The following is a 24,535-nucleotide window of genomic DNA, read 5'->3' as shown; positions in this document are numbered from 1 at the left end:
GTGTAAACAGGAATTTTCATTTGAGTCATGATTAGTCTCCAGATAATTAACTCATGAACTTGTGGCTAAAAGTTTCCTTTGTTAATAGCCTTAGATTCTGCTAAAGTAGAGCTAACAGAAAGGGGAGAGAAGTAAATTTGGTTGGGGGAAATACTACTATTTGGCACATACTTCTTAAACCAGTTTAACTTCATTTTACTGTATTTTTGATTGGCCAAGGGTGGGTAAGAGACTTTACATAACTGCTATCTTAATTTGTTGAGTTAGAGAAGTTCCTTGATTTCTTTCCTAAGTTCCTTAAATAGCTTGTATTAATCTAGCTCTTTTGACTTTCTCCATGTACATTCATCCTATCCCCACTCAATAAGTATTTGGGGCTTGTGTTTTGGATCCAGCTGTTTAAGAAGAACGACTGAGAAGGAAATTAGGCCATAATTCTAGAAGGTGAGATTGAAATAGGAGTTAATCTTAAGCATAAAGACAAAATGAAATCAGGCACACAGAAAAATGAGCAAGGTGATTATGAAATTTGCTTCTAAATTAAATATTAATCTACAGCAAGCTGCATCTCTTTTCAGAGTCTACTCAGGGCCAGCTGGCAACCTCTGTAGTCCTTTGCAGTGTGGTAAATCCACACAAGACCTTGAGTTCAGCTGTCTTCCCTACTGATTCAAGTTAAGCTAGGATCCTTTTTTTGTTGTTGTTGTTGTTTGGCCGTGCCACCTGGCATGCGGGTTCTTAGTTCCCCGACCAGGGATCAAACCCGTGCCCCCTGCAGTGGAAGTACAGAGTCTTAACCACTGAACTGCCAGGGAAGACCCTAGGATCCTTTTCTTGAAACTCATGAAAATAGGACAACAGATTCAGTTGTCGACATTAGCAGTGGCAGTCACTCGCTCTGTTGCTGTTGGGTTTTTTTGGTTTGTTCGTTTTTTGTGTTAAAAAAATTTTTTTTAAGCTTTCATTAGAAAGTTGATTTCATGTGCTCTCCTGCTGGAATAAGTCTATATCTGAGGATGCTAAAAGCCTTGCTGCCAAGCCAGTTTTGAATATAGTTTAAACTGGGAAAGGAACCTTCATTGGGATGGTGGCCAAGAAGCTAGTCAGTTGTAGATATAGCTTAAAAGGTCATTGGCCCTCTTGCAAGAATGCTGGCAGCCTCAACATTTGCTACAAATTCCTCTCATTAATCCATTGTTTTTGAATTTCTTTCCCACTGCGAAACCCAAGAATGTCTCTTGCCTGAGTGTACCATTCTCAGCTGATCTGCTCCCCTGAGATGTTAGGAATGATGCCCTGCAGCGTCCCCCCTGAGTCACAGCTCAGGAGGCAGGAAGCCTTACAAGTTCTTTGCATATAGCCACTACCCTGTCTCTCTGTGACTCAGTCCACACCCTCAAAAGGTCATAGACAGCACGCCTTGAGAAGCACCTGAGGCTTAGACCCAGAACTGTCAGAACCAGAAAGGGTCTCAGATAGCCTGTCCAAGAGGGGAACTAACCGTCCTGGCTCACCTGGTACTGAGTTTCCTGGGACACAGAACTTTCAGTGCTGAACCTGGGAATCCTAGACAAATTGGGATAGTTGGTCACACTATGCTCAACTATTTAGCAGAGAAGAAACTGAGGCCAGGAGGCTGACCTGCCCACACTGACAAAATTAGAATCCAGATCCATTGGTGCTAAGAGTTTCGGTGCTCTTTCTATACTGGTACTTCCTTATATGCGCGTAGTGCATTGCACACTATAGGTACTTAAGTTTCTATTGTGGTTGTTTTATGAGTTCAAGGGAAGTGCTTTTCACAGATACGATCATTCCTAATTAGCAGTGATCTCAGTCAAGGTCATCATGAATCAACGGTCTCTACTTCTGGACTCTGAACAGAATACAGTGAATGAAGGGGAGGGAAATGTAATGAACAATAATAGAAGTGGTTAAGAAAACAGAAGGACTGGGCTTCCCTGGTGGCGCAGTGGTTAAGAATCCGCCTGCCAATGCAGCCCTGGTCCGGGAAGATCCCACCTGCCGCAGGGCAGCTAAGCCTGTGCGCCACAACTACTGAGCCTGCGCTCTAGAGCCCGAGAGCCACAACTACTGAAGCCCGTGTGCCTAGAGCCCGTGCTCTACAACAAAGAGAAGCCACTGCAATGAGAAGCCCGTGCACCACAATGAAGAGCAGCCCCCGCTCGCCGCAACTAGAGAAAGCCCACGCGCAGCAACAAAGACCCAACGCAGCCAAAAATAAATGAAAGAAAGAAAGAAAGAAAGAAAGAAAGAAAGAAAGAAAGAAAGAAAGAAAGAAAACAGAAGGATTGTGCAAAGATGGAGAGACCTACGTGTACAGGTTGGCTGAGCAACACTGCAGCAGGGGACACGTAGAAATACAATATGGGGTATAAACACCAAAGAGAAGGGTACTTCATTTCCCTGTCCTCAAAGAGTGTGGTAATGACCATGTAATGAAAATTGTATCACCTGATGTTCATGGTTATATGTTTTCCAAGGACTTCAAAAGAACCTAACTCCCAGCAGTATTTGTCCTTCTAGGTCTGAGATCTGCCCTGTTTTTCTTACCAGTTTTCTCCCCTGGATACTGAGTTTTCAATAAAGTAGCATAAATTACTAGGGATCATTAGTCTGTTATACCTAGATCTTTATGATCTCTTATCTAAATAAACACTGCTGTATCCCATTCAATGCTATAGTCTTCTCACCTGCAAGAGGCACTGGTGGTATCTGTATGAGGGAACAGCAAAAGCATTAGGAATGTGACTGGCTGATGATTAAGTCTAGAGAAATGACTGTTGGAAACAAGGGTCCTGGAACATTATTTGTTGTGGCCCATCTTCAGCAATTCATTTTGTGGGGTAGTGCTAGGCACTTGCATTCTTTCATCTGGGATGGAACTCAAGGAAGTGGCACATGGAAAGGGAGCAGCATAGACAAAATGGAAGTGACTAAGGTGTTTTGACACCCATTAAGATGGGTGTTAACTCTCAAAATGGAAGCCAGATACCTACTTTTTTATTCCAGCACACCTTTTCCTGCTGGTGACCAGAGACAGAGTTACCTTTTCTTCTGACTAATCCCTAAAAACACAGGTGAACAGAGGCATAGCTGACCTACTTTGTAAATACTTATTATAGTGTTAATCAGCAAATTTACTGCAGGCAGAGGTTAAGTGACCTCACAGCCATTCTGCTTTAGGCTGAAAGCCACAATGGGAGCTGACCTTAGTTAGGGTAGTGCTGCTCAAAAAATGGACTTGTGACCACCCATCAGAAGCAAGAAGCAAGATGAGAAACAAGCGTTGTTTAAAAATGCAAATTATTGGACCATACCCCACACATTCTGAATCTGATTTTCTTTTTCTTTTTAAATAAACTTTACAATTTAGAATAGTTTTTATTTTTAAATTTTTTTTTAATTTACTTATTTTATTTTTGGCTGCCTTGGGTCTTTGTTGCTGCATGTGGGTTTTCTCTAGTTGCAGCGAGTAGGGGCTGCTCTTCGTTGCGGTGTGCGGGCTTCTCATTGCAGTGGCTTCTCTTGTTGAGGAGCACGGGCTCTAGGCACGCAGGCTTCAGTAGTTTTGGCGCGTGGGCTCAGTAGTTGTGGCGCACGGGCTTAGCTGCCCCGCGGCATGTGGGATCTTCCCGGACCAGGGTTTGAACCCGTGTCCCCAGCATTGGCGGGCGGATTCTTAAGCACTGTGCCACCAGGGAAGCCCTAGAATAGTTTTAGATTTACAGAAAAGTTGTGAAGGTAGTACAGAGTTGCCATATACCAAACACTCGGTTTTGCCTGTTATTAGCATATTACGTTAGTATGGTACATTTCAACTAGTGAACCAGTATTGATGCTTTATTATTAACTAAAGTTCATACTGTATTCAGATAGCCTTAGTTTTTACCTAACGTCCCATTTCTGTTCCAGGATCCCATCCAGAATACGATCCATTTTCGTCTCCTTACGCCCTCCTTGGTTGTGATAGTTTTTCAGACTTTCCTTGTTTTTGATGACCTTGATGGTTTTGGAAAGTACTGGCCAAGCGTTTCATAGAATACTCTTCAATTTGGATTTGTCTGATGTTTTTCTCATAATTAGACTGGGGTTATGGGTTTTTGGAAAGAAGACCACAGAGGTAAAGTGCCATTCTCATCATATCATACCAAGGGGACATACTATCAACATGACTTATCATTGTTGATGTTAATCTTGTTCACCTGGCTGAGGTAGTGTTTTAAGATTTCTCCAGTGTAAAGTTATTCTTTTTTCCTCCCCCCTTTTTAAAAATATTCTAAATTTATTTATTATTTTAATTATTATTTTTTGTCTCCGTTGGGTCTTCATTGCTGCATGTGGGCTTTTCTCTAGTTGTGGCGAGCGGGGCTACTCTTCGTTGTGGTGCGTGGGCTTCTCATTGTGGTGGCTTCTCTTGTTGCGGAGCACGGGCTCTAGGTGCACGGGCTCAGTAGTTGTGGTGCACGGGCTTCTCATTGCAGTGGCTTCTCTTGTTGCAGAGCATGGGCTCTAGGCATGTGGGCTTCAGTAGTCATGGCTCGTGGGCTCTAGAGTGCAGGCTCAGTAGTTGTGGCGCACGGGCTTAGCTGCCCCATGGCATGTGGAATCTTCCCGGACCAGGGCTCAAACCCTTGTCCCCTGCATTGGCAGGTGGATTCTTAACCACTGAACCACCAGGGAAATCCTCCCCCTTTTTTAGAAAGGAAATTACTATGTGCAACCCACACTTGAGGGGTGGGGAGTTAGGTTTCACATAAATTATTTGGAATTCTTCTACATGGGAGATTTGTCTATTTTCCACCATTTATTTATTCAATAATTTATATTAGGATAGACTCATGGACATTTATTTTATACTTTTATATGTCCCCATTGTTGATTTTTTTTATTTTGTTATTAAAACCACTGCGCCACCAGGGAAGCCCACTAACTCCTTTTTTAAAACTTGAGATATAAATCGGTGTGAGTTCTCTAAGGCTGCCATTACAAAGTACCACAATCCCGTTTTAAACAACAGAAGCTTATTCTCTCATAGTTCTGAAAGCTAAAACCCCAAATCAAGGTGTTGACAGGTCATGTTCCCTCCAAAGCCTCTAGGGAGGATTTGCTCCTCCAGCTTCTGGTAGGCCGAGGCATTTCTCGGCTGTGGCAGCATAATCTCAGTCTCTGCCTCCAGCTTCACATGTCTATCTTCTCTCTGTGTCTGTGTGTCTCCTTGTCTTCCAATGGCATTCTCCTCTTCTTAACAAGGACACTAGTCAAATTGGATTAAGGTCCCACCCTACTCCAATATGACTTCATTGTAACTATTTACATTTGTAATGACCCTATTTTCAAATAAGGTCACATTCTGAGGTACTAGGGCTTAAGACATCTATTTGGGAGACATAATTCAACCCATAACAAATTCACATACCACAGAATTCATCCTTTTTTTTTTTTTTTAAATTGTTTTTTTTTATTTATTTATTTAGTTTATTCCTTTTTTTTTGGCTGCATTGGGTCTTCGTTGCTGCGCGTGGGCTTTCTCAAGTTGAGGTGAGCGGGGGCTACTCTTCATTGCGGTATGTGGGCTTCTCACTGCGGTGGATTCTCTTGTTGCGGAGCATGGGCTCCAGGCACGCGGGCTTCAGTAGTTGTGGCACGTGGGCTCAGTAGTTGTGGCTCGCGGGCTCTAGAGTGCAGCCTCAGTAGTTGTGGCGCACTGGCTTAGGTGCTCCACAGCATGTGGGATCTTCCCGGACCAGGGCTCGAACCTATGTCCCCTGCATTGGCAGGCAGATCCTTAACCACTGCACCACCAGGGAAGCCCAGAATTCATCCTTTTAAAGTGTACTATTCTGTGGTTTTTACTATATTCACATGGTTATGCAACCAACACCACTATCTAATTCCAGAACCTTTTCCACATTCCAAAAAGAAACCCCATACCCATCAGCAGTCACCTTCCCCTCCAGTCTTCCCCAGCTCCTGACAACCAGTAATCTGCTTTGTTTATATGGATTTGCCTATTCATAAATATTTCATATCAATGGACATTTCATAAAATGGAACCATATAACAAGAAGCATTTTATGTCTAGCTTATTTCACTTAGCATACTGTCTTTAAGGTTCACCCACATTGTATCATGTATCGGTACTTCATTCCTTTTATGTTTATGGCTGAAGAATATTCCATTGAGTGGATATACCAATTTTGTTTATATATTCATGAGTTGATGGGCACTTGGGTTGTTCCCGCTTTTTGGCTATTATCAATAATTCTGCTGTGAATATTCATGTACAAGTTTTTGCATGACTGTTTTTAATTCTTTCATACCTAGGAGTGGAATTGCTGGATCATATTGTTAATTATGTATAATTTTTTGAGAAACTGTCAAACTGTTTCCAAAGCAACTGCGCTAAATTCTCACCAGCAGTGTAAGAAAGTTCTAATTTCTACACGTCCTCCCCAACACTTTTTTTTTCTTTTTTAAAATCATTTATTTATTTATTTATTTTTGGCCGAGTTGGGTCTTTGTTGCTGGGCACAGGCTTTCTCTAGTTGCGGTGAGCAGGGTCTACTCTTCATTGCAGTGCGTGGGCTTCTCATTGCGGTGGCTTCTCTTGTTGCGGAGCACCAGCTCTAGGCGTGCAGGCTTCAGTCGTTGTGGCTTGCGGGCTCTAGAGCACAGGCTCAGTAGTTGTGGCGCATGGGCTCTAGAGCTCAGACTCAGTAGTTGTGGTGCACGGGCTTAGTTGCTCTGCGGCATGTGGGATCTTCCAGGACCAGGGCTCAAACCCGTGTCCCCTGCATTGGCAGGCGGATTCTTAACCACTGCGCCACCAGGGAAGCCCCCAACACTTGTTATTGTCCTTTTGATCACAGCCATCCTAGTGGAAATGAGGTGGTATCTCATTGTGGTTTTGCATTTCCCTCATGAATGAGGATACTGAGCATCTTTTCATGTGTATTAGCCATTTGTATATCTTCTTTGGAGAAATGTCTGTTTTAACTCTTTGCCCATTTTAAAATTGAGTTGTCTTTTTGTTGTTGAGTTTTGAGAGTTCTTTATATATGCTGGATATTCTCTCTCTCTATATATATATATTTAGATATGATTTGCAAATTTTTTCTCCCATTCTTTGGGTTGTCTTTTCACTTTCTTATAATGTTGTTGTTGTTTTAATATTTATTTATTTATTTTGGCTGCATCGGATCTTAGTTGCGGCACACAGGATCTTCATTGCAGTATGCAGACTTCTTAGTTGTGGCATGCATGCAGGATCTAGTTCCCCGACCAGGGATCAAACCCTGGCCCCCTGCATTGGGAATGCAGAGTCTTACCCACTGGACCACCAGGGAAGTCCCGTCTTTTCACTTTCTTGACGGTGTCCTTTGAAGCACAAAAGTTCTTAATTTTGATGAAGTCCAATTTATCTTTGGACTTCAAAGATAAAGCCACTTGTGCTTTAGGTGTCATATGTAAGAAACCACTGACAAGTAGGCACTTTAAAATCATTATAGAAAAGATGATTTTGAAACTCACATAATGAGACATGCTAGACAGGTTTTCAAGGAAAAGCACGGAAACCCCAACCTTTTAAAATAGAATGAACTGTTCTAAATGGTTTAGGCATGTGTTTGCCCAGAGACAGACAGTAGGTGATTTCTGGAAGTTCCAGTACTATGTTAAGAATATAAATCAAACAACTAAAGAAACATTTTCATATTGTAGAAAATTCTACAAAAAGTTTTATACAACATTGAGAAATCAGAATGGTCACATTATTACTGACAAGAGAAAGCATTTGCAATGAAAACTATAGCAAATGGCAGAGTCACAATACAGCTGACTGGGGAATAGGAAGTACATGTTCTAACCATTTCTCATCTGATATTGACTCACAAGAGTGCTGAAACAAAAGCATTTCCATAATTTAGCAAATCTGTTTTTAAGCTTTTGTGTTTAAACGAAGGCCTAGATGATGTGTTTCTAGTACCTGACACTACTAGGGAGGAAAAGGTAGGAGAAAACAAGTTACCCTGGCAATCCAGGGAGCAGTGAGTACTCTTCCAGCATTTGATTGCAAACTACAAGGCCCAAATCTTTGTTAAGATTAGAAACAAGTAACTAACAGAGAAATATTGGGACTTACAGGCTCGTTGTTCACCAGAGAGCATCAGTTTTGGTTGCTTATGAATGTTTTTTTTTTTTCCTGAGGAAACTTGTACTACCTCCAATAACAACACTAACAAAACTGCTTTTGCTGTGCCATTGGCATACTTTAAAAAATCTCTCACTTGTTTTGTTCTTTCTTGGAATGTTTTATTTTATAAAGCAGTCCACTACTGCTGATAGGTGTGTGTATATGCATATATATGTGTGTGTGTGTGTGTGTGTGTGTGTGTGTATATATATATATATATATATATATATATATTTTTTTTTTTTTTTTGGCGTATGAAGTTTTTTTGCATCTAGATTTTTTTTCAGAGAAAAGTATTAAATTTTGATCCCATTAAGCAAAACAGTGTCAACATTAGTTTTTCATTGGTAGCAATGACCTCTTAAATTTTAAAAAAATAGTTAGAATCCTTTAAAAAAATAAGTACTTTCTGAAATACTTTGTCAGAGAACGATATGTAGACATGTGCTAAGAATGCCTATCAAGTAATTAGAATTTTCTCCAAGTAGTCAGTGGAATCATCATTTTATAATGTCCTAAGTAGAACAGCGCAGGAGTCCTGAGCAAACAGAAAGGCAATTAAAGGAAGCTAGCTCCTTTGAATTTACAGAACCTAGGATTGTATTTGTGGTCTGTACTGGATACATTCCAGCTCTATATCACAATACAAAGTTTCCCATTTCCTCAAAGCTAAAGGCCGAGGCATCAGTTAAATAGATTGATAAACAGAAAAGTCAAGCTAGGCACAGTTCATTAACTGGCTGATGACTGTAAGCCAGCAGTTGAATAACCATATTTCTGATAAATTGAGGTCTTGCAAGGGTTAACAAGTTATTTGTAAAGAGGAAAGTACATTCAATTGATGGAGAAAATGCAATACATGTAATTACCTTGATTCTACAATTATGTTAACAGGACTCTGGAAAGATACATATAGGCAGACTGCTGAAGCTTTAGGACTGTTAGCATAATATAATCATTAAACGGCCAGAAATGATTCAACATTTTAACTATAGTTTTTGGGTAGTATAGACTTTATTTCATATATTGTTAGTTTTGTATTATCATAGTTTATTAGCTTGAGGGTTGAATTTCTTCCCTCAAAATGCAAACTAATATTGTAATAAAAAGACAAAGTGAATTCTTCTCTTCAAAATTGTTACAAAAGACTCTTGGGTTATACATTTATTCCGTCAAGTACTCTAAGCCTGTACCATATGATATTCCTTCCACGAAGTCCATCTCAGAAGTGTCAGTTTTCTTCCCTGGGTTCCCACAGCACTATCCTTGTATCTCTTTTATAGCACTTATTTGTATCTTTTAAAGTGCCTTAATGTTCCTTTTAGGTGGATGGTGAAGTTTGATTTATAGAAGTAGAAATTTTGCTTCGGATGCTCTATTTATAGAAATCTGGTCTTTCCGATGTTACTTTATAAGTCTTTCCACGATAAGCTTTTAAACAGTGGGTTAAATAAAATGAGACTCAACTAGTAGTTTGGGCTGTATTTCTTCCCTTAGAAAAACATAAAGCTCAAGCAAATATTATACCACTTTGTTTCATCCAAGTTGCTCATCAACACATTTACTTTGTAAAGAATTACCAAGTTGAAGTGCAACTGCTTTATAACAACTGGAGACTTGTTAAAATAAAACAGATGTAAAGAATTTTTGATGTGTTTTCAGTCTTAACTATTCACCTTTTTTTTTTTTTAACTATTCACCTTTAAACAAATCAGAACTTATATGAACAACTAATCATGTAATCATTATTCCCATTGAAATTGTAGACGTCACAAATTTTTCCCACTTTTTCCTGTTGTATTAGCCAGAAAACTTTTGGTGGCAATTTGGAGAAATATTAAATGAAAATATCTTCAACTAGGAGTGAAGAAAGCTCTGGAGGGAACGTGGAACAGTGAAAGAAGAGAAAAGCTTTACCTTGATAGAATCAGGACCACCAACGGACCTTTTCTGTCTCTAGCTTGGAACCTGGGATCAGAAAGGTGGGTTCAAGTCTCAGCCGTTAAGTCTTAATTTCTGTATCAGTAAGAAAATCTTTACTAATTCAATATTGTATTAAACAAGATGATACATTAAAAAAAGCCTATAGAATTGTGCCCAACTCAAAGTTCCTAATTCCATGACACTGGACATATTTTTTCATAACTATTGATATTCATATAGCACCTTTAATCCAGACAATTCAGGATACCAGGTTACTAAATGACGAGCAGAAATTTTAATGTTTAAGAACAAACTAAATGGAACAAAACACAAAACAATACAAAAGAAACAAAAAAAATCAAAAAACTATATCCTGAGAATATCCCAGTCCAGCATTTGCCTTGGCAAAGAAATAAATTTCTGAGCTCAAATTCATCCTACACCAGTGCAGTTCAACAGTTTTTTAAGTGTCTAGTTGATGCCACACAGGCAGTTACAGAAGACAAAATTTCTCCCTTTGAGACACAGTCTAAAAGGGAGATATTAAAATGCAATGTGATGTTCAGTGCATAGAAGAATATATAAAGTACTGCAGGAACACAGACGAAGAAGCAGTTACATTTGCTTGGTTTGAGAGGAGGGTAAGAAGCGTTCAGGAGTTATCAAGGGGAAGTGACATTTAAACCAGGCCTAAAAGGACTGGGAGTCAGCCAGATAGAACAAGGGAGAGAAGGGCGTTCAGGTGAAGGAAACAATAATGAGTATACAGTCAAATTCACAGAGATAATTAGGAAGACAAAGAATGCAAACCATTGCAAAGAATGTTCCAAAGAAAGGGCTCCTCTCAGAAAAAAGGCTAAGTTTCAGAGAAAATATTATTTGCTCCACAGAAATGATTTTCTGGACTCTGTGAGACTAACCAGCCATCTTTTGTGAGTAAAATAATTTCAAATACAAGAATGATAAAGAAAATTAGCTTTATTTATGTAAATTAGAAAAATTGATTGTAGTGTTAGAATTTGTCAAATGTTTTCATTCTGAACGATTTACAAGTGTATTTATATACAAACATAATAAAATAGAGTACCATCACATTGCTTTCGCTTGACTCCAAGTGTCTCTACATTCTGAACATGCCCCTCTCACTTCGGGTTTTAATTTTTAACAGGGAAATGCTTTGTTTTGACACAGTGCTTGATTCACATAGTATAACACTGAAGTGGAAGGAGAGTCAATGACCATCAACAATTAAAAATAATTATCCTTCAACCAATATGACTTTATCGTTAGATTTTTTCTATATTAAAATGTTTCATGTTAAAAAAACATACTTGTATTCATTGAGGATCTAAATTTGTTGTACTAAATTTGACATTTATATAAACCCATAGTTAATTTAAATATAGATATGAATCTATATTAAACTCATTGGTATGAATGTTTGCCATAAATGAAAATGAAGAAAATTATTAGGAACAGAGATAAAAGAAAATCCATGTGAGAAATTGAAGTAGAAATGCCCTATTCTATTTAAAATGACTAAAATTTCAATTTTCTGAACTCAATACATATAAAACCAATAGATGGTAAAAAGCCATATTTATAGACACCAAATCTTAACTCACACTGTAGGGCCATAATTAATTTGTACTATTACATATTTTAGATAATTCTAAACCAAGTTTCCTAAATAGCTTTCCAATCATTTATGTTGTTTGAGAAATCCAAGAAAGTCTAATACAATTATTGAATAAGGCCGAATTTTAAACTGGCAATCGAGATACAATATAAATGCAGATAATTTATATTAGAGTCAAATTTATATCTGTCATAGTACTATGTGTGTATGGACTATTAGAAGAAATAAATTTTGTTTTTAAAGCAGTGGTTGGTTTTCTAAGTTTAGTTCTTTAGCACTTTATTGAAATTCCTGGCAAGAATTCTGACAGAGCTCTGTGATTTTATTATACGAAAGAAAGAAAAAAAAACCCACAAAAAATGTTAAGTTTGCTGTGACTTTTCAAAGCTATTTAAGTTAAAACAAACAGCCTCCAAGTGCACTTGTGTTTAAAATGCCACTTTTGCCCCCAAAGTGAAAGAAATGATCAAGTATTGTGTTAAGGTGCTTACTATTCAAAAAAAAAAAGAAAGAAATCAGAGGAAGTTGGTCTTTAATTGGATGCTTGAATTCTTTCCAGAGTTCTTAGTATGTTTAGATGTTGGTATCTTGAGTTTGACACTTTCTTGATTGCCCTTTATAGCAGCTTCAAGGCGGGCTTTCAAGGCTGGAGAAGAAGCCATTACACTTTTAAAAACTGATGAATACTGAGGCCCAATCTGCATGAGATTTTGCAAAGCAAAGTCATGCAGATTTCTCATTATGGAAGTTGCTGATCCCAGAGCATTCTCATCCAAAAGGAAGGAAATGAGGATGGGCAGAAGACAGGCCACCAGCTGAGAGCCTGGAAAGTAAACAAATGATGTAAGCCCCAGGTTCAGGGATGTAAATGTTTCTTATACACTTGATCTGGACATATTTCCCCCACTTGAAGGGAAGCAGTTCTTCCAATCTCTTTTCCCAAATTAATACAAAACAATATCAATACTTGGGATTAACATAAACACCTGCCTTTCCACGAGTGTGAAAATATAATGTTAAGTGACTAATGGGATGTGTTACATTTTAAATAACGTTAAATTTCTGATTTTGGACAGACTCTGATTTAGCGTGCATTTAGTGCTAGCACTTACGATGCTGTTCCTCAGCAATGGCGACCAGTGCTTCCAAGACCTTTATGCCTTCTTGAAAGATCTGAAGCTCAGTAGTGTCTTCAGGTTTTCTTTTGTCTATTTCCTGCAGTTTTTCCACGATAGAGGATACTAAAGAGTAAATGTACGGGTAGGAAACAGCTGGATTCGGATACTGAAAAATGGAAAGTAGGAGCTGATAGGTCTTGATTTGTACCTAATCAGAAAAAAGACAAAAATAGTATAAACTGTAAATATAAATTTACATTTATATTAAAATGTAAGTTTTAATGTAAATTTTTAAAGTAAATTTAAAAATGTAAATGAAAAAAAATTTAAAGCCTCCCCTCCCACACTTAAATTTATTTTATTTCTAATTTATCTTTAATTTTGGAAGTCCAAGCACTAACAGGTATTCAAACTTGCATGCTAACAGTGGTTGTGACAGCTTGGAATGGGAATAAAATGGTTAATTTTTCTTCTTTTGACTAGTTCCCATTTTCCCCCTTATTTGTCTCTCTATAATGTAAAAAATCAAACGAACACACAAACTTGAAAAATATTTTGGAGATTTTGGAAAATGTTTTATATGAAAATCACATATATTTGATGCTATGAAGGTTTTAAGGAACCATGTCTGGACCATATTAATTATGTGTTATCACATAGTGGAGGCACCACTTTGAGACTGCTACATAAAGCTCCTGTTAGGCTAGAGGAAACAAACAGGACAGAAGAACAAAAGGAGATGACTATACATCAGATATATAAACCATCCTTTATTCAATTCATTGTGATATTTGAATGATTATTTTTTTCTGAGAGAAAATCTGGTTCCTAAATTTTAGGAGTCTATTTGTGATCATGTGCTACAAACTTATTTTGTACCACATAACAGCATAGGAAATCAATTTAGCAAATAAAAGGGCCAGAAAGGAATGGGATTAATTTGTATGTGCTGTTTTTGAAATAAGTCCCATTATTTTACAGTCATATACTGAAGGCACATGCTAGAGTCTTCCTTTCCTTTTTTGTTTGAAAGGAAATCCACTGAAGTTCTAGGGATATATCAGTTTTAAGATGCCCCTGTTTCAAATTTAGTTTTTTTTTTATTTTTTAAAAAACATTTTCTTTATCTTTCTCCAACTAACTACATTCCATCCTCAGGGCCAAAAAACAAGACCATTATTATTTGACTTTGTCAACCCAAGAACATGAATTAATCCAAACCTAAAAATAAAAAATTTCAGTGTGGTACTTTCTGTTGGAATCAACGAAATCATAAGGAAGAGTTCTGCAAAAGCCTAAACATGTTCCTATTACAAACATCTATCTTCTAAAGACACTTACCATAGGATCTTTTATCTCAAGAGTAGCCTTAAATTTCTCAATACAGCGCTTCTGAAGGCATGGGATTGTAGTTACTTCTGGACTGGTAGACAAAGTAAATACTGTGACAGCAGTAAGCAGACTGACTTCATCAAGTTCTTGGCGTGTTCCAGCTACTAAAAAGACATAATCTATGAGAAACAGATCCCAACACTTGTCATATTTACTGTTTTATACAGCTGTGAAGCTGTCTCTAGTTTGGTAGTAATTTCTTTTGTGTACCTAAAGATTACAGACAGTAATACTGACTGACTGACTAAGAATCCTGGCAGATGCTGTAGCTTTAAACTATGCATTTTAAGTAATTCTAGAGCCAAGAATTACCAAAGAAATTATAATCTTCACAAGTAAAGACATCAGTAAATACTTATATACATTTACTAGGAATATGCATTAACTAGTTGTGTGACCTTGGATATTTAACCCCGTCTTCAGTTTTCTCATCTGTAAAATGAATGTAACAGTACTTAAATTTATAAGGTTATGAGGATTAAATGAGTTAATCCTCGCAAAGCATTCAGAATAGCATGTTGCACATAATGCTCAATATAAATTAGCTATTATATTATTATTTTTATTGTGGAGAAATACAGAAATGCTTGGACAGTTGTTTTTTCTTTGTTAAGTTTAAAGTATTCATATTTTGATAATACACGTGTCAAGCGAAAATAACTTAGCACTTTGTTTGCTACATATACCATTTCTTAACAGTACAGAAAAATTTGAAAATATCTGTGTGCGCCACAATCATTTAAAGGAATTTTCTACTGGATGCAATTTACTTCATTTCCCAAAGTCATACTCTCATTGAATAATTTTAATGAACCTGTTGTGGAAAATCAATGTTATTTGAAAAGGAAAAGGTGTGGCAAATTCAACTCATTAAATTGTGTAAGAATGGATTGCTACTTATGAAAAAAATTACATATATATGTAGAAGGTTTGGTAACATTCACTCATCAAATACTTAAGAAACATTTTCTATGTGCCCGCACTCTTTTTGGCACTGAGAATACAATTTACAGAGAAGATACAGAAATATACCAAGAAGTAAATAAAGGATTTCAGCTAGTCACAAGGTCTATGAATATAAAAAAATATATTAAGAGATAATAGAAAGCAACCCAGGAGTTGCTACATTGGGCGGTCAGAGAAAGGTTTGAGGAAATTAGTGTTTGAGCTGACACCTGAGACACAGCAGCAATGACAGCAAAATACTATGGATGGGTAGGATTTATTTTATAAAAATAATTTGAATAATTCTGAGGTAAAATAGGTGCATGGTTAACATTTAGAATTATGACAGTATTATTATAAGCACTTTATATTTAATCCTCATTAACATCACGAGGTAGGTACACTTATTTCCCCCATTTTATGGATGAGAAACTGAGGAACGGAAATTCAGTTATTTGTCCAAATCACACAGTTAGTAAGGCATTCAGTTTGATTCCAGAAAGCATACTGTTAACCATGATGCCATAGTGCTTCACATACAGCCAAGTTAGTCATTTATAGCAACTTGAAACTACAACAGCTAGTCTGTTCAGTAAAAATGTCTTTTTGTTCTCCGTAAGATAAAGCTCTCCTGGGTTCCTCTTCCCATTTCTTCTAAAATTCCCTTATTCTCCCAGCCCTGCCCAAATTCCCTAAATTTTACCCATTCTCTTTTACCTACAATAGATGCAAGGTTCCCTTAGCATTAAGCCCCATGGAGAGGCCTATGTGGTAAGGAACTGAGGCCTCCTGCTAACTAACAGCCAGTGAGAGACTGAGGCCTCTTACCAACAGCCATGAGCAAGTCCCCTTGGAAATGGGGTCTTTAGCTGTGACCCTGGCCAACATCTTAACAGTAACCTCATGAGAGACCCCAAGACAGAACCACCCAGCTATGCTGCTCCCCAATTCCTGACCCTCAAAAACTGTCAGGTAACAAATGTTTGTTGTTTGACGTCACTAAGTTTTGGAGCAATTTGTTATGTAGCAAATGTTTCCCCTATCATGATCAGCTCCTTCCTTAATTCTTCTCAGTAGCTGGTCCAAATCCTCAACGTCCTAACCTCATTCTCTGACAGACAACAGAAAACCATCTCTGTGTGTGTATGTGTGTGTGTGTGTGTGTGTGTGTCTGTGGTGTGTGTGTGTGTGTGATGAAAGAGGCAAGCTCATCATAACTCAACCTAACAACTTACGCCGATTACTTTCCATCCTTACCTCCTTTTCCTCCCTCACACTGGCAGAGGTTCATCCTTCTAAATGTGCTGTGAATTTTTTTCCTTTCTGCCTAGAAAAGGGATGCTGCTTCCCTCCCTAATAGTTCCAACTCCAACCCCATTTCCACCTTTTTTTTCCCCCATAAGCATGAACTCATACTAGAGCCTCATCTAAAAAAAAAAGAAAAGAAAACTCCTTGACCCTGTATCTTCCTTCAGCTTTCTCGTCTCCCTGTCGAGTGGAGCCTGTACTTGATCCTTCCCCTCCCTTACTCCTCTGTCGTACCTCAACGCTGTGAGCGTGATCTCCACAGTGTATTTTGCACTGCTGACCACTCTCGAGTCATTAAAACTCTCTTTTCTTTAGCTTCTGTTTCTGCATTACATTCGGAATCTCCTCCCATCTTGTTGCATAAACCCAAGTTAGGTGATCTCAACCACCCCACTGACAACTCCCAAACACATGCAGTCTAAAACCATCTCTAGCCAGACTTTCTTGAAGCCCAGACGGCTTCATATTTCATCCCACTTGATTATCCTGTAGGCGTTTCAAAATAAACTCACTATCTTCCCCTGAAAACCCTCACTTTGGTATTTCTGTTAAGGGCACCATGAACGCTCAACTCACCTTACCCCTTTCAACTCCTAAACCAAACTATCAGTAAATTCTGTTAATACTTGCTTAACATTTTAGTTTTCATTATTTCATTCCTTGTTATCGTTACTGCTACTATCTTGTCTCCAACAGTCTTGCTTTTTTCTCTATACTGCTGCCAGAGTGAGTCTTTAGAAATGCAAATCCCATCACTTTACTCCTGTTTTAAGAACACATGCCTATCAAAGGCAGCCCAAATTACCAATCATGCCAAACCTTCCATCATCTGGCCCCACTCACCATCCAACTTCCATCTCTTTACTAATCACCGTTCACCACCCTCTTACTCTTTCCCCTCAAACCCACATTCTCTTGTTGCCCTACTTGCTGCCTCCAAATGTACCATGCTATTTAGGTCTCCTGGTCTTAGATCAAAATGTTGCGCGAGAATCCTTTTCTGTGATGTCCATGTGGAGAATGGAGAATGCTTTCTAATCCTTTAAGAAACAGACTGTTTTGAGAAGACTCTTGGGGTAGCTACAGAGGTGTACCATTGAGCTCCCCTTCGTGAGGGCAGGTGCTGCCCAGCTGTGAGGCATGTGGTCAGCTGTTAGCTCCTCAGGGTTGGCCTCAGCCCCCGAGTTTGCTTGACTGAGATCACAGTCTTCAGGGGGCAGCCACATCTGAGGGAGTGTAGACACTGTTGTCCTATGGGAGGCACTGACAGGCAATATTCAGAGCCGCCCAGCAGGCGTACTGAGCTTTGCTGGATGCTCGTATTGCAGCTTGGCTTCTTTTGCCCAAGATTGCTTTCCCCATTCCCTTCACAGATGTTGTTCCTTAATAAGCCTCTTGCTCCCCAAACTCCATCTCAGCATGAGCTTCTGGAGAACCCTACTGTGACACTCTGCCTGATTCACTCAAACAGAGCTGACTACTCTAACTTTTTGCCAGTTGTCTTTTTTTTTTAAGGCTTTTTTTTTTTGATGTGGACCAATTTTAAAGTCTTTATTGAATTTGTTACAATATTGCTTCTGTTTTATGTTTTGGTTTTTTGGCCACGAGGCATGTGGGATCTTAGCTTCCCGACCAGGGATCCAACCCATACCCCCTGCACTGGAAAGCGAAGTCTTAACCACTGGACTGCCAGGGAAGTCCCTATCTCCTTTTTTTATTTTTTATTTTTATTTTATTTTTATTTTATTTTTTTTTAAATTTAGTTATTTATTTTATATTTATTTTTGGCTGTGTTGGGTCTTCGTTTCTGTGCAAGTGCTTTCTCCAGTTGTGGCGAACGGGGGCCACTCTTCATCGCGGTGCGCGGGCCTCTCACTGTCGTGGCCTCTCTTGTTGTGGAGCACAGGCTCCAGACGCGCAGGCTCAGTAGTTGTGGCTCACGGGCTTAGTTGCTCCGCGGCATGTGGGATCTTCCCAGACCAGGGCTCGAACCCGTGTCCCCTGCATTGGCAGGCAGATTCTTAACCACTGCGCCACCAGGGAAGCCCCTTATCTCCTTTTTTTAATACTAGAAAGGCAGTGATAAATAAGACATTACTGTTGCCTTCAAGGAGCTCGTATGGTATTAATCATACCTTATGGCACTAGCCTCCCCTAGACTCCCAACTTTGGGCACAAAGTGGGTGGTCAATAAATGATGAATTCAACTGAAACCTTTTTACCATACAAAATAGAATATGGTGAATTGTGACACTGATAAACAGAACAAAGAAGGCAGGGATAGGGACTTTCCTGGTGGTCCAGTGGTTAAGAATCCACCTCCCACGCAGGGGATGTGGGTTCGATCCCTGGTCGGGGAACTAAGATCCCACATGCCATGGAGCAACTAAGCCTGCACGCTGTAGAGCCCGTGAGCCACGACTAGAGAGCCCTGCACGCTGCAACTACTGAGCCCACGCGCTCTGGAGCCTGTGCACCACAATTAGAGGGAAACCCACACACTGCAACAAAAGATCCCGTGTGCCACAACTAAGACCTGATGCAGCCAAATAAATAAATAAATATTTTTTTTAAAAAAGGAGATAATTTATAATAGGTCTAAACACTTTTTACAATTACCACGACATAATGTTGAAAATAAGACCTACTCAACAATAACAAAGGGAAAAACTAAGTTTAATGGATATTGAACATAATACTAGCTATCATTTATAGATATATGCCAGGTAAAAAGCGAGATGCTTTTCACGTATTATGTTATTGCTCTAACAGTCTCCTGCAACACAATCTCCTCATTTTGTTAATGAGAAAACTAAGGCTCAGAGAAGTTGGATAACTTTTCTAGTCACTTAGCTAGTAGGTGCTGGAGGGACAGATCAGTCTTGTATTATATTTATAATGTATACCTTATGCAGTTTTCAGTACACTGTGCGTATTAAAAAAGTTCTGTCAGCTAGACATGGATGATACTGTATTTTAAAATTAACATACTATTACATCTGAAGGTCTCTCACTGTCAACATACAGGCTGCCAGTAATTTAATTGCATTAACGTTAAAGATACTAAAATGAGACCATAGATATTTTCTATCTACGATACATATCCTCTAAACAAGTATGTAGTGAATTGTGGTCTCCTTTAGGTGAGACTGCCAAACATGATCAAGTAAATAGCTTATTCTCAAAAAACTGTCCCTCTTGCTTTTTAAAACAAACTGAACAACTGCTTCCAAAGAGCCTAAATTACCTGGATCCCAACAGTCAAGAACTGTTGTTAAAGCACTTCGGAGAAGGTCAGTCCAAGCAGTATGGCTCTTTTCTGCTCGGGCCATGGGAGAAGATAATATTCCTTTCAGAGCCTGCAGGGAAGCTGCAACTGTTGAAGATAGCTGGCCCCCAGGTAACTTCACAGCAGTTTCTCTGAGGACTCCAATTGTGAGGTACAGTATAGTAGGGAGGATTGAGGTGCTTCCTGTAATGTTTTTAAAAAACACTATTTCAGTCTATATACAGTTCCTCAAAGGAAATCACCAAATGAGTTAGATAATGTCAAAGATTTCTAGCTTTTAAGATTATTCTCCATTAGGGATTATAACTGTTAAGATAATTTAAATAACTTTAAGATTTTAAAGGTTGGATTAAATTTTGGTTATAATTGGAGATGTTATTTAAAGTATATCACAGTACCATTATCCATTGCTGTGTTATTTTGTTTTACTTGGTAGTTGACAAACATTGAATTTATTTTTACTTTTTAGTGTGGTAAAATATATGTAACAAAAAATTTACCATTTTAATCATTTTTAATAGTTCAGTGGCATTAAGTACATTCACAATGTTGTGCAACCACTATCACTATCCATTTGGCTTTATTTTATATTAAACCCTTTTGAAGCAATTTGTAGTGAATCACTCAGTACAAAATATTAAAGTTTCCATGGCCACTAAGTAGTTAAAAAGTCACTTTGTTTAAAGTGAAAGGGAAGAGACTAAAGCTAAAATAGTCAATCAATTTTCCCAGAGGCTATCAATAAAACTCGTATCGTATATTTTTGCCCCCAATCCTCTGCTAGTCACTTTTTCTGCTACTATTGGTATAAGACAGTGTGTGAGAACAAGGAATACAGGTTTAAAAGTCAAACTGAAGCTTAAAGTCATGTTAAAAATAAGACAGCATGTAAGTTGGTCAAGACACATTTAAGCAGAAATATGCTTACCAATTAAGAAGTATCTATTAAATACTGAGTCCCTATTATGTACTAGAGGGTACAAAATTTCACTGGAAACAAGACATATGTCTGTATATATATTTATCTTCTCTTTCTATAATAATCAATTACATATACCTCTATATGACACATAAAAACTACATATCTACATATGGAAGCTACACACACACACACACACACACACACACACACAAAACAAACAAAAAAAAAAGAAAAAGAAAAACAAACAAAACAAAACTCAATATGAGCCAGAGTTTTTAGGGAAGCCTTCACAGATGAGGACAGGGCTGGAGTTGAACTTGAAAGGAAGGCAAAATTTTACAAAGGAGAGAAGGGGTGGGGTCTTTTCAGATCAAGTAACACCACTGACAATAGTACAGAACAGGGATATGCATGAAGCCTCCTGGGTTTAAGGTTCACACAGAAGGAACCAGGAGGCAGATGTACTCTGCAGAGCCTTACACACTATATTAAAAGCATGGAGCTGATTCAAAAGAGAACTGGATGTGACGAGAAGCTTCTGCTGTCACTGAGGCAGGGGAAGTCCATTAGATACTGTATACCAAAAAATGCCCAAGAGCTAGTAATTGCCATCGATGGGTTTACAATATTCTCAACCATGGAAGAGACCATCTATGTAGAGTACAAGCTGTCTCTATATTTACTTTCACCCTTTTAGTAAAACAGATTACTAGAATGTAATGTTAACCGTAGAGGATTAAAGACCATACGCAAAGCTTTGGGGGTCAGCATTTGTGTAATGAGGAAAAGATAAGCAACCATTACCTCCATTATCTATCAAAACCATTTCTCTGCTTCCAAGTCAAGTAAAGCGATCAAACACCACAACATACCTTCAGGAGAGCACACTGCAGGAAGTTCAGAGAGGATAACTAATGCAGCGGAAACCAACCTACTTCCATCTTCTGACAGCATCTGTGGCTTTGTAGCTTTTACTCCTGGGCTACCTGTCAATTTAGGATTTAGCTCTGGGAGCTGTCTAACTAGAATGCATACACACAATTCCAGTGTTGCAAAGACCAAAGATTTCCCAGGCACAAGTCCTCCTGTGTCCTTTCCCTCTCCAAATTCTGGCAAGGTTTCCTTTTCAGCAGCCCCATCATCAACTAAAAGACAAAAAGAACAATGTTGAATAAATGCTTCAGGTTTGTTTTGCTTCTGGTAGATGGCAATTTAGTTCATTTCTGTTGTAGGTAACAGATTTAAATGGGTTAAGTCTTGGGTCTTAAAGAATGAAAGAGAAAGTTATGGAGGTAAAAGTAGTTGTCTTTATTTGGACTTCTTATTGCAATGGATCAAAAGAAATCCTCGGTGACCTTCTCAGCCTTAAAATATTGTCTGGTTAACTCCTTGCTGTTAAGGTGTGAACCTGATAGCTAGAGCTCCAGCACTGACCTTACCACCTTAATACTGGTAGTGGCTGGACAGAAAGATAGGAACTGAGGTCCCTGATGTCTTTAAGAAGCTGCCATCTCAGCCCAGGACTGCCAACTTCTGGACTTCTTTTAGATAAGAGAATAAGTCCTTGTGTTTAAAATCTACTGTTATATTGGATTTTCTGTTATATGTAGTCAAATGTAATCTTAAGTGATAAACTCACCAATACCAAATTTGACTTGTAAATGAACAATTTAATCACTTTGCAAAACTTAAGTTATTAAAGAATTGTCAGTAGTTCTTTCCATGTACATTGATAAACACTTAAACGTAGGTACTCAATCAGTATAAAGATTTTTTTTCCTTCCAGGGCTGTTAAAATTCTAATTTTCCCAAGGAATAGTAGTTTAGCTACTGACAACATCCAAGCTAACATGTAGAGGCGCATGAGAAGATTTGAAGCCATACCTAGAGATGTTTCATTTGTACTATACACAATAGATTCTCAGAACGACACAGACACATAAGCAGTACTTTAAAAACTAATGATGCCGTGTGATTAATTTGGCATTATAGGAACATTCACCTTCTGCACTTCGTCTTTTCTCCTTCACATGTTCTTGAGCTGCACAGATAACCTGCCTTACCACTTCAAGAGAAGCCAGCTGAATGGAAGGTGACTCTCGGGTCAAAATTACTCGATGTAGTACATTCAACAACTCGATACCCAAGTCCTATCACAGAAAACAGGTGAGACTATATGGAAAATTACATACTTAAAAAAAAAATACCAATGTTAAATGCCATGACAAAATTCAGAGAAAGAGAATATAACAATGGTCCACAAAAAATAAAGGTGTTAGGGCAATAAAGTTATGTAACACTTGCTCCACTTTAAACCAACTCCAGGTTGGTTTTTGTCCAATCTTGTGGGAGATGGCACTATGACAAAAGATCATTTTCACACAGGTCCTAAAGTGGGAAAACAAACAAGGAGATTTCTAAAACAAGATGAAAAATGTGGCTAAAAGTATATAAGGACTGCCATGTAGATTCCTAGATTTAGAAAACTAAGGTGTTCTAGTACTAATAAAGAATGATGGTGAAGTATGACATTAAAAGTGGATAAGTTATTAAGCACAGAATGAATATCTCTCTAAAGAATAAAATACATTGGACAAATACTATTTCATTTTCCCCTTTTCTTTTCTATTGGTTACTCTGGTGGCTTTCTTTCATCTTTGAAAATAATAGTAAAACTGTCATTATGATACTTGTTTTAACATACAGAATAAACAAGCAGAAAAAGTTTAAAATTTATTCAAGTACAATCCAAGTCAGGCAGGAGCCTGATTAATACTTTAAACCTAATAAATGATAGTAGTAATAAGTTAAATAACTGTCTGTATAGAAAAGAAATCATACCATCCATTTTTCTTAACATCCAAGAGTCAATTTAATATACAATTCAATATACTGGTAGTACCTGATGCTAAGGGTGCCTGCCCAATACAGAGTTGCTCTTGGGAAAGCAGTTGAAGGAAGTGCCATTCTTTGTACAGTGATTTTTTTTTTTTTTTAAACATCTCTATTGGAGTATAATTGCTTTACAATGGTGTGTTAGTTTCTGCTGTATCACAAAGTGAATCAGCTGTGTACAGTGATCCTTTAACCATGGTCACAACTGGGTCTGATATTAGTGTCTGACTCCACCTACAGACTAGCCAGTCATCTCTTAAAAAGACTTGGATAGAGAACTCAGCCAAGAGGAATACTACGTAACTGACAATAACTACGTGAACCAAGAAGAAACTCTCTCAGGGAAATGGGGTATAAGAAACAGGTATATACGAAGAGCAGGGTGCACTGAAGCGGAAAGAGACAAAGACAGTATGATATAGAACCTTCCCATCATTGCAGAAAGTTCACACGAAGAGCTGCTACACGGGGTGGTTGGCTGGTGGCAGCAGAAATAAGCGCGGCAGAAGCAGAGACAGAAAGTGGCAGAAAGAGGCATGACTGCTCCTGGCTCAGCACAGTTGCTGATGCCATTTCAGTTCTGAGGCCTAGCTGTGCAGTTTTTTAGTTTCCTTTTTACTTCTCCGTGTTTACTGCCTATTCACTGTAGTAACCTGGACATGTTTCTGTTCCTGTTCCTTGAAATGTACAGAAGCCAAACAAAAAAACGAGAAATCACCTGATCACTGCCAATTTTAGATCTAGGCCAAGGAACATCTAGAAGGGCCTGTAATGCATGTAAACAAGCAGTAATGCTTTCCATGGTTGCATCTGAACGTAAGGAACACAGAAATTCCACACTGATTCCTGTAGAAAGCAGAAAAAGAGAACGAGGCTTCTTTGAGATTCT

At 38.3% G+C, this 24,535-nt stretch overlaps 2 protein-coding genes across 22 annotated transcripts in view; one reads left to right on the top strand and one right to left on the bottom strand.

The window, feature by feature from the left end:
• The window catches only part of LOC309625084 (uncharacterized protein), a 74,923-nt gene that overhangs the window by 39,846 nt on the left and 10,542 nt on the right, over window positions 1–24,535 (top strand). For 5 of the 12 annotated variants that reach the window (XM_082384221.1, XM_082384227.1, XM_082384228.1 and 2 more), the window contains 2 exons: window positions 10,020–10,197; window positions 22,744–22,917. The gene's annotated coding sequence lies outside the window, so the exon portion shown is untranslated. Of the gene's footprint in view, window positions 1–10,019; window positions 10,198–11,028; window positions 11,247–22,743; window positions 22,918–24,535 lie in introns of those variants that run through there. The other 7 variants (XM_082384224.1, XM_082384226.1, XM_082384229.1 and 4 more) reach the window with 3 other exon arrangements.
• Window positions 11,102–24,535, bottom strand: part of HEATR5A (HEAT repeat containing 5A) — a 116,743-nt gene continuing 103,309 nt past the window's right edge. For 7 of the 10 annotated variants that reach the window (XM_082384038.1, XM_082384039.1, XM_082384036.1 and 4 more), the window contains 7 exons: window positions 24,365–24,492; window positions 22,754–22,901; window positions 21,624–21,896; window positions 19,788–20,012; window positions 14,237–14,391; window positions 12,890–13,103; window positions 11,102–12,600 (listed from right to left, as the gene is read on the bottom strand). In XM_082384038.1, the coding sequence (XP_082240164.1) occupies window positions 12,293–12,600; window positions 12,890–13,103; window positions 14,237–14,391; window positions 19,788–20,012; window positions 21,624–21,896; window positions 22,754–22,901; window positions 24,365–24,492 (1,451 nt within the window). In that variant the 3' untranslated portion in view covers window positions 11,102–12,292. The remainder of the gene's footprint in view (window positions 12,601–12,889; window positions 13,104–14,236; window positions 14,392–19,787; window positions 20,013–21,623; window positions 21,897–22,753; window positions 22,902–24,364; window positions 24,493–24,535) is intronic. The other 3 variants (XM_082384041.1, XM_082384043.1, XM_082384044.1) reach the window with 2 other exon arrangements.

This window comes from Balaenoptera borealis, assembly GCF_965194805.1.
Source record: "Balaenoptera borealis genome assembly, chromosome: 3".
Lineage (NCBI taxonomy): Eukaryota > Metazoa > Chordata > Mammalia > Artiodactyla > Balaenopteridae > Balaenoptera > Balaenoptera borealis.
The sequence above is the reverse complement of the archived record's forward strand: the minus strand, read 5'-3'. Positions and strand labels throughout refer to the sequence as shown.